The sequence below is a fragment of the Cryptomeria japonica genome, chromosome 8 (genome assembly GCF_030272615.1).
Source record: "Cryptomeria japonica chromosome 8, Sugi_1.0, whole genome shotgun sequence".
Classification (NCBI taxonomy): domain Eukaryota; kingdom Viridiplantae; phylum Streptophyta; class Pinopsida; order Cupressales; family Cupressaceae; genus Cryptomeria; species Cryptomeria japonica.
The window spans coordinates 347,730,610-347,741,375 of NC_081412.1; the positions used below are offsets into that span (position 1 = coordinate 347,730,610).

Here is a 10,766-nt window from a genome sequence, read left to right on the forward strand (position 1 = left end):
TCGAGGATTTTGGCGAGCTAGGGTTGCTGATTTGTGACCATTTTTTGGCACACCACTAATTTGTTTGTCACATTTTTAATTTCTTCTAGGTAGAGGTTTTTTTTATCGCATCATTTTTTTTTCTTAAGACAAAAATCGCAATTTGCGACTCTCTTTTCCCGTGCAACCTTCTCTCTCTGCGATTTCTTTGCAGCGGCGACATGTTGGGAATTTTTTGTGCGTTTTCTGAACTAGTCATGATAATTTTTGCGATTTTTTTCGCCGAGGGATTCTATTCGTCGTGCATGTTTTTTTCGTAGCGGCTGCGACTTTTTTACGACCTGGGTTTTTTTTTTCTGTGATGCGAACTTTGTTTTGGGTCAATGAGTTTGACTCAAAAACTACATAGTTGAACCCTGATAGCAATATCATAGTTTGGCTTGCTATGGAAAATACCTCCTACTTATACATTATATTCATATGAAAACATGGATAAAGCAGGTATATGTACATTATAGAACCTTAACATACCACATTTGTGTTCAGAATTCATTGTCAATACTCAATATGCATTCATAATTCAGAATTCATTGTCAATATGCCAGCACTTGTTTGTATGTAGTTCATTGTTTCTTTCTGGTTGGAGGATATTTTGCTAGTCTTCCATTACTATAATGACCTACAAGCGCCTCTTTATGCACTACAAAGTTTTGGGTGTTTGTGAAATTCATTACCAAGCTGTTATTCATATTTCTGAGTGCTTTTGGCTATGATTCAGACTTGTTTACCTTTCATATCAGTGAAAAGTCCAATATTGCAGACCTGCAACCACTTTTTAATGCACTACCAAGGTCTAAGTGTTTGTGAAATTTATTGCCAGGCTGTTGCTCATTATTTATAAGTTCTTTTGGAAGTGATTCAGACATGTTTACCTGTTATATTAGTGAAAATTCAGTTTTACATACCTATAATAAAATTAAAAAATGTTTTTTTTGAGCATTTGAGTTTTTTTTTCAAATGTGCTGGGAAAAGGGGGACGGCTGGCCATCCTCGGGAGAGTTAGGGGACATCACAGACGTTCCCAACCATATTGGGGACGTGGGGACATCCCCTTTGAGAATCACTGCCGTCCCCAAGTTTTTGGAATGTTTCCCACATATTTTGCAATTTTGGGGACGACGGGGGGACGTCCCCTGGCCGTCCCCAAGTCCCCGGTATGTCTCCAGTATGGGGACGAGGGATTTTAGGCCAAGGACGCGTCCCCGGGTAACGTAGGTTGTGAAGTTGCAAGATGCATTGAATGTTATGGTCATCAACAATCTTTGGAGGACAATCAAATATATAGGGAGCCCTAAAAGTCAAAGCGTTTATCCTAGATGTGAGTGTTGGGCTCATATGGAATATGTTTTGAGTTTTCATTGAGCCCATCACCAACATGATTAGGTATGCTCATATATATTGTCCATGTTTGGGTGAAATTTATGATGGCATTGACTCCAGGGTTGAAAATGTAAGGACCATTATGAAGTCCATTTTCAAAGGAATGCTAAGGATCGTTGTTGACTGTTGGAATAAGTTGGTCATGCTCTTAACCAAGTGTGTCTATGGCACTACTTAAAACGAGCAAGGGTTTGAGCTCTTAACCAAAATCCCTCTTAATATCAAGAGGGAGACATCTCGCTTGGTGTCTAATTATTGAGAAGAGGTTGAAAAGTGAAGAGCACACAGTTATACTGAGAGGGAGGGAGGGGGGGCGTGAGTGGTTGAATCCGTATAATACAATCATTTACCTTTTCAACTTAACAATCACAATAACATCAATTTCACATTATCAATGCCAAGAACAACACCCGGTTTACATGGAAACCCTTATAGGAGAAAACCTTGACAAAATATTGCTTATATAAAACTCTTTTTAGTTTTCACAAACTTCATAGGCACCAACCCACAAGGAACACCAATCCCCTCAATTTATAGGCACCAACCTATTGGAGACACCAATCCCCACAATTCATGGGCACCAACCTACTGGAGGTACCAACTCCCACAAATGAGTACCAACTCAGCAAGAGATACCTATCTCCTCTAAATTGGAAGGCACCAACCTCTCCAATATCTGCTCCAAAAACTTCACTTATTTCTGCTCCAAATCTCCCATGTATCTCTGCACAAGTTCACCTTATCTGCTCAAGATCTGCAATAAAGTCTGCTCCAAAACGATGAAATTTCTGATCCAAATTCTGCCTTAATCTTTGCTCCAAATCTGCCTTATATCTCTCAACAAGTTCAGCTTATATCTTTGCTCTGAATCTGCCTTATATTTCTGCTTGCAACAAAAAATTGATGTGATGAATGCTCTTTATGATTGCTCCACAATGATGTATTTATAGCAAAGTTCCCAGACTCGGACTTGGCAAGGTCGACTCGACTCGTGACTCGGCTATGACTCGGCACAATAAAAAACCCTTGAAATTTAGAGATTTTTAACAATTTAAAACTTGTTTCATGCACCCATTATTGAATAAAGCTTAAAGACACTATACCATCATCAAATATAAGCTAATTTGATCACATACATAAACATACATCCATCACATGCGTACAAATGTAAATTGTAGCTGAAGGAAATAGAAAACATAGATATATAGTTATAAATGTTGTCAAATGTATATAAAATCCATGACATCAAATGTTCCCAAACATATATATAACTGTAAACAAAAACAATTCTATGGCTCAGGCTCTAGCTCATCCTCAGCCTCAGAGTAGTCTGTCTGCCTCCTACAAATGCGTCTAAGGTAGGTCTTGGATGACTGAGTAGCCATAGTCTCCGCCTGTGAGGTGCCTATGCCGGATCGTGCTCTATCCTCCTCTACCATAGCCACAGCCTCAGGCTCTCTGTTTGCTTGGTCAACCCACTCATGGTCCTCAGTGAAGATGGGATCGGTAGACTCAGTGATCCACTCAGACCCTGGATCGATCTCCGCTAAAGTGATCAGAGAGGAGTTAGTGTCCAAAATCTGTCTGGTCCTAAGACGGAGGTTGTAATGAACAAAAACAAGATCATTCAACCTCTCCACAGACAATCTATTACGCCTCTTCGAGTGGATGTGCTCGAATATGGACCAATTGTGCTCACATCTAGAAGCGTTGCATGGCTGACTCAAAATACGGATGGCAATTTTTTGAAGGTTTGGGGTTGAGGGCCCAAACATTTGCCACCATCTATCTGAAATAACGAAAAGGAAAAAAATCAAACTCATTTCCAACTTTAAGGCTAGATTATAAAATCAAAAATTAAAATGCATAAGCCATAAACTTAAGAATCTTAAGTTTACATATATTTCTACCTGGCTGCAATTGTGTCCGAGCCTCTATGCACATGCTGCTTGTGAAGATTGCCCCTTCTCGATTATTATATTTATCCAGCTGGAGCATTGTACTTGAGGCTGTGCCATCAGTACACAACTTCTGAACCACTGTATACAGGCCACTAAGAACCTCCTCATCCGCCTTGAAGTCATCACGGAATCGAAATGCCGGATTGAGGTAATAGGCTGCTGCATGGATGGGCCTGTGAAGCTGGTTCTGCCATCTCCTATCAATAATCTCCCAAATGGGGCCATACTTATCCTCATCTCTTGTATATATGGACCTAATGGCCTCCTTGGCCCTATCCATACCCTCATATATATAGCCCATAGAGGGCTTCTCCCCATCAACAACTCGTAGGAGAACTACAAGGGTCTCAGTGACCTACACATAATGTTAAACAAAAACAATTAAGTCACAAATTAAATTAAAAAAAAAGAAAAATTGCAAAGTTAAATTGTTAATAAATTAAAATTAAATTACTAAATAGTAGATACTAGATAGTAGATACTAAATGTTAAATTGTAATAAATTTACCTGCACGGTTTCTCCACAGGGGGTCCAAAAACCTGGCTCATAAAAAATGCAATTTACCACATCTATCCCTGCAGTGGTCGTAGCATAGGATGAGGAAGTCCACTCCTCACCAACAAACATACGCCTCAAAGCCGCCTTTGATTTTATCAAGGATTTCAGTGTGAGGAAGTTTGAGGCAAACCTCGTGATACCAGGATGAGCCAACTCCTTTTGCCCCGTGTATTGCCTCATAATGCTAAGGACCAATGCATGATTGTAGATAAACTTGCTGATATTTTTGGCCCTTTCAACTATTGATTTCACCCATTCAAGCTTACCAATATCCTCCAACATGAGGTCAAGGCAATGGGCTGCACATGGAGACCAAATTTTTTTCGGATGCCTCTCCATCAAAAGTTTACCTGCAGCAATTTTAAGTTAATTAGAAATATTGATGTGTTAAGAAAATTTTAAATAATCATAGATGCCTCTCCATCAAGACTTCAAAAGTTCAAAGTTTACTTGCAGCAACATAACTTGCTGCATTATCTGTCACCACCTGCACCACATTTTCTTCCCCTACCTCTTGTATGACTTCCTCAATAGCCTCACATAAGTATGTGGCATTTTTCACATGTGAGGAAGCATCAATAGACTTCAAGAACATGGTGGATCCTGAAAATAGAGTTTCAACAAATCAAAATTTAATTTATTCAATGCATTTAGGGAAGTACAAATTAGAATGAATCATGATCAATCACCTCCGCAGGAAACAAGAAAATTTAGGAGTGTTCTATTCCTCCTATCCGTCCAACCATCTGTCATGATGGTGCAACCCTTTTGGCTCCAAGACTGTCGGTGGTCCTCTAGCTCAACTTTCATATCCTCAACCATTTGTAACAAGAAGGGGCCACTTAACTCAGCATCAGTAGGGGCTTTAAACCCCGCACCACAAATGGTTATGGAATCTACCATGCCTTGCCAATAAGGAGACCTGTCACAAATAGATTATGATCAGACAAAGTAGAGTTCAACTTCAAACTATAAATTTACTTTTAAACTTAAAGCAATCAAATCAAAAAGAATTACCTGGCTGCAATAAATGGAATGTTGCAAAAGTACAAAAACTTGCAAATTTGTTTTCTTGCAGCATCATGAACCTCCTTGTTCCAACCCATGCTCTCAAGCGAGGGTTGTGCCCCAAGAGTACTACGCGGCACAAAATAACCATCCAACCTGGATTTCCGAACTCTAGGGCCAAAGGTAATAGTGCCACTAGGAGGAGTAGAAGTAGAAGCACTAGCACTAGGGCGAAAGGGAGGCATGGAAGAACCCTCTCCAACACAGCCTGCGCCTGCGGATGCGGATGCGGATGCGGGTGCATGGCAGCCAATAGCACTTAACTCTTCCAGTTGCCTCTTCTTAGTTAACTTTTCTTGTTCATGTGTTTCTAATTGGACATAACATAAACGTTTTGCCTTAGGAGTTTGTAATTTGCATACCTCAATATCATAGCCAAGTATGCCAGCAATATGGTATTTAAATCTATTGATGCCACCAAAATTAATTTCTTTACAAAAAAAACATTTTGTTTGATTTTTTTGTCTGCCAATAAAGTCTTCAGTATATTTCCAAGCCTCATTCTTTTTAGGCATTGTGAAAAATGAATGTTTTTTAAACGTGAAGGCTGCTGCAATAAGAAAATTTAATAAAGTTATAAACTAATAGAAAAAATCAGCAAACCCTACTTTTAAAAAAAAAAATTGTAAATACATGTTTACAATTTTTTTCTAAAAAAATGTAAGGTTTGCACTTTGCTATAATTCTACTTCTCTCATTGAAATTAAGCTAAAAAAATAAAAACATTCAAGATTTGGAAAGTTAACTGTTAAACTAAAAAAAATTAACAAACAAATGAAAAAAATCCATTAACATACCTAAAAAAACCAGCAAAATCTACAAAGTTTAACACTTACCTCTTTCAAATGAGTTGAGAAGTCTTGCTTTGGACTCCTTGATGCTCTTAATGCAAGCCTATGGCCTCCCCAATGTGATTTGTGGTCTCCTTGATGCTCTTCTTCCCTGCTGGTTGCAAACCTATGGCCTCTTGTTTTCCTTCTTCGTTCTCACTTTTCCTCTCTTCTTCTCACAACTAACAATTAGAAGACCTTTTAGGGTTATATGAAAGAGAAAGTAAAAACAAAACAAGTGAAAAAGCTTTTATTTTTTTTGTTTTTTAAAATCGAAATTAACTACTACCGCGGCCAAGTCCTGGAGCTCGGACTCGGCGAGTTTTGGCATAACTCTCCTGACTCGCGAGTCAGGCGAGTTATGCCCAAAACCCGCCGAGTCAGAGCCTCGAGTCAGCAAAACTCGACGGACTCGCCAACTCGGCGCGAGTCAGGCGAGTTATGCCCAAAACCCGCTGAGTTAGAGCCTCGAGTCAGCAAAACTCGCCGAGCTCGGCGAACTCGCCAACTCGGCGAACTCGCCTGACTCGCGGCGAGTCTGGGAACTCTGATTTATAGCACCAAGGTGTGCTCCAAGTTCTGATCCAAACCTGCCCCAAATTAGAGTCAGGCGAGTTATGCCCAAAACCCGCCGAGTCAGAGCCTCGAGTCAGCAAAACTCGCCGAGCTCGGCGAACTCGCTTGACTCGCGGCGAGTCTGGGAACTCTGATTTATAGCACCAAGGTGTGCTCCAAGTTCTGATCCAAACCTGCCCCAAATTAGGCATAATATCTGCTATAAATCTAATCTTGATTTGCTCTTAAATATGCTTTCTATCTGCTCTTAATCTACTCTTTATGTTTTTTTAATCTTCTTCAAAACAAATCCCCAACGCCCTTCATATTCTCTGCTCTAGGTCTTGGTCTAGATCTTCTCTTCTCTTCAAACAATACTCATTTTAAAAGTTATTTTTAGACCTTCAAAAAGATCTTGTATTAATACTTATGCCACCTGTCAAAGTAGGTCGGCCTTCACAAAGTAGGTCGGCCACATAGAGAGAAACACCATAATTTTAATTTGATTTTCTTTATCCCAAGTTAGGTGACCAACCTAAGAGGGTCGGCCTAGTCAAAAGAAGTGGCGATCCATTAGAGGAGTTGACCCAAATAATTTCAATGCTTCCTTGATTGATGGTCAGCTACCTTTTGATCTTGCCTTTGCACATTAAGCAGACTCTCTTGACATTAATGACGGCAATAGGATAACAGCAGCGGATGCCTTGAGATCAATGACAATTAATTTCAACAAAAAGGGTTGTCTTTGAAATGAGGAGCGGGTTGTTTTGTATACTGTACAATGGGTCCCAGAAGAAGAATTCATGATCATGGCTACCAGATGAATTTTACTTCTTTTATGTATATTGCTCTCTTACTGCATCTTGACAAGGCAAAGGAGATGATAATAAAAGGTGGTGGATACATTGATGAAGAGCCAGTTTCTTGGGGGTTTGGATGAAACACTAATGGGGGCAGTCTTTGGTTTGGAGATGCCACCACTAAGCAGGACACTTCTGGTTAACAATGGGGTGGTGAGTGGTCAATGATGGCCATTTCTTTCTACTATGCTCCCACAGAAAGAGGCTCATAGAAGGAGGCAGGTGTCATGGGGCTTGGAGTTCCTCAACCAGCCAATGGGGCCTGTCATCGCTGAAGGTATTGCCTAGCTTAGCACTCTCATATCTGACAGCTCTGATGAAGAGGTGGAGGTGTACTGCACTGCTTTGGTTTTGTGAGTCACAGACTACTAGCAAGGTTTAGTATTATTTGTTGTGCATCTAATATCTAGGCTGATAGAAGGTTTAGTGTATAATAGGGGAATTTTACTTGTTATCCTTTGAATAGGTTAGAAACCTGGGTCTTCTGAAACTGCCCATATATGCTGTAATGAAATTCTGTATTTTTGTTAATTTGATAATACAAAGAGTGATCCCCATGATTGTCAGTTACCAATAAATGAATAAAAATAAGAATAATATTAAACTAAAATTTAAGCCAACCAATGATAAGGAAAATGAATTGAGTAATACCTATGTTCACAATGTTGGTCTCAATGACGACCCATATGCTGTTGATTACTAATTATATTATTTTAATATTGAGAAATGAATATCTATCATGACGTTCAAGTTTGACAAATTGATAATGAGCTAGTCTATTGTATTTCAAATTTGTAATATTTATGGTAGTTTTGTTTAGTATATTCATGATAAATGGTATTCTGAACTTAATTCTTATTTGGTTTCAATGACAACCCATCTGATGTTGATTACTAATTGTATTATTTTAATATTGAGAAATGAATATCTATCATAAGTTATAACATTCAAGTTTGACAAATTGATGGCTTAGTATATTGTATTTTAAGTTTGTAATATTTTTGGTAGTTTTGTTTAGTATATTCATGATAAGTCGTATTCTAAACTTAATTCCTAGTTGTAGGCTGCAAATATGTATGTTATATTAATTTTTACATTTTTTTTGTATGTACATACCTGGCACGTACCCAACACCAATTTTTTTTGCTGTACTAGCATACCATTGCCCCTTACCTGCACCATACCTGATTCTGATTCGGTAACCTAGAGGCAAAGCTTGTTTTCTAGAGTGCAATGCCTAGATTCTGCATCTGCCAAAACTGTTTTGTTGAGAGATTTGCATCTTCAAATTGATCAATCAACTTGTGTATTCACATCTTTTGAGTGCTGCAACACAAATTTTGGCAGGTTCAAGTGTGTGGACTTGGATAGCAATGGTGTTCTCACATCTAATGAGCTGCAGTTTTTTTATGAGGAGCAGTTGCATCGCATGGAATGTATGGCTCAAGAGCCAGTTCTCTTTGAGGACATAGTATGCCAAATGGTGGATATGATTGCTCCTGAGGTAAAAATTTAATAGTTTTGCCTTTTTGGAAATTTGTTAATCATTAGATATTCAATGGAATTTATTCAGTTTTCTACTTATTATGCAGAAAGAATGTCAATTTACGCTACGGGATCTGAAGCGATGCAAGTTGTCGGGAAATTGTTTCAATATTCTTTTTAATCTGAACAAATTTATGGCTTTTGAGACTCGAGATCCGTTCCTTATTCGCCAAGTGAGAATGAATTCGTATTCTGCATTTGTAACTTCTAATGGCTAATTTTGGCATTATATCATAGGCATGGTAAAACTGTTATGCACTGATTGCTACTTTATGGAATAAGCAGGAACGGGAAGATCCTACATTGACCGAGTGGGATCGTTTTGCACACAAAGAATATATCAGATTGTCTATGGAAGAAGATGCTGAGGATGCTTCTAATGGCAGTGCAGAAGTCTGGGATGAATCTCTTGAGGCCCCTTTTTGAATGTAAGTGTTCCTTGTCAGCATGAGACCAGCTCGTTCTCTTTTTTTTTCTGCTGAGGTTTTTGCCTTATTCATTACATGAATTGCTCCAGAATCGAGTCTCACATGAACTGGTGATTATGATGCCTGCTAGATGCCGTTAATGACTTTGATATTATAAATTACTTAATATAAAACATCATTCTCTAAGATTTTCATCCCTCTTGACAATAACGGACACATGAAGTGATTGAGTGTTAATTCAAGGATATGGAAATAGTATATTAAAGAAGTCAGATGTAGAGAGAAGTCATTCTAGTCTATATAAATGTATACCAGAAGATCTTCCTTGTAATTTGAATCATGGAAAATAATTAATACATGAAACAAAGATTGTGCAAGCACTAAGAGTCAGTATGAATGTGCTGCACTTTGATTCTCTTATAATGTTTTCACTCAGGGAAATTGCAGACATATAATTGTCTTAAGCTTTTGTGTTATTTAAAGGATTGTTTTATTGCTGGTTTGTCATTTGTCTTTCTGATAAAAGTCTTAATCCGTGTTTTCTCCATGCAGTAAAATTGGCCACTGAGTGGATGAAACAATGTTTGGATGTTTCGAATGTCTGAAATTGATGATTCATAGTGGTGATGGTTGTTGCAATTTTAGTCAACTGCAATGTGGAAGGAAAATCAGGAGCACCGTCATTCAGCCATGTGGAAAGGATGGTCCATTTGTGAATGTCCTTGAAACCTGGGGCTATAAGAGGAAGAGAAGTTTCACAGGGAGTGTAAGACTTGGAATATTTTTGTACAGGACTTTTTCCACTTTATTTTTCAATTCTAAGCATGGACACATTTTTGTTTTCAATCTAAAATGTTGAATATCTAATGTAACCTTGTAGGCTTCGGAGTGGCCTTAAACTTGGTAACATTTCCAGAATTGGGTTGTTTCAAAGAGACACATAGATGAGTCTTTAGGTTCTGACATCTCACCATTAATCTGTATGCATTACTATTCTTTTGTGCTTTAATGTGGTCGATTGTTTAATTTGTATTAGAGCTTCAGGGTGTGTACCGTATTGGTCTCCTACTAGATACAGAAACATTGGCAACATTGATGGTGTGTGCATTGGGATATTCAATTTCTGTGTAGATATGAATATAGAGATGAATGTAGGTAGATATTCAGTCACAGTTTCTTGTAAATATTGTCAGTTCCATTAAGCTCAAAAGTAAATTTGTACTGGTGGATTCTTTCATTTTTAATACTTCATATCAATGTGTACCACTTTGATTTTGTTTTTTGATTCATATGTTGCTATGTAACACTCTTACTGTATTCTCTTAAGGTATCTGCAATGGACAACTTTTCTTAATTGCTAAGACATCTTTTACACACCATTTTCTCTGATTTTTGTGCCATTGGAGTTTGCAATCTTGCCCAGGCTTCTTCTGTGTAGTGCTTAAATTATTTGTATCCAATGTTGTGTCACTTGACTTGCAGCCAATCAATTCATGTTGTGTACTACAGTTGTGCAATCTTGTCTAGGCTTTTTCTGTGTG

General features: G+C 38.3%; 1 protein-coding gene across 1 annotated transcript in view; it reads left to right on the forward strand.

Annotated features, from left to right (window-relative positions):
* The window catches only part of LOC131045321 (serine/threonine protein phosphatase 2A regulatory subunit B''beta), a 90,535-nt gene extending 80,138 nt beyond the window's left edge, over positions 1 to 10,397 (forward strand). Inside the window, exons 10-13 of the mRNA XM_057978897.2 lie at positions 8,600 to 8,756; positions 8,845 to 8,970; positions 9,083 to 9,225; positions 9,778 to 10,397. Of these exons, the coding sequence (XP_057834880.1) occupies positions 8,600 to 8,756; positions 8,845 to 8,970; positions 9,083 to 9,223 (424 nt within the window). The 3' untranslated portion in view covers positions 9,224 to 9,225; positions 9,778 to 10,397. The remainder of the gene's footprint in view (positions 1 to 8,599; positions 8,757 to 8,844; positions 8,971 to 9,082; positions 9,226 to 9,777) is intronic.
* The last annotated feature ends 369 nt before the right edge of the window (positions 10,398 to 10,766 follow it).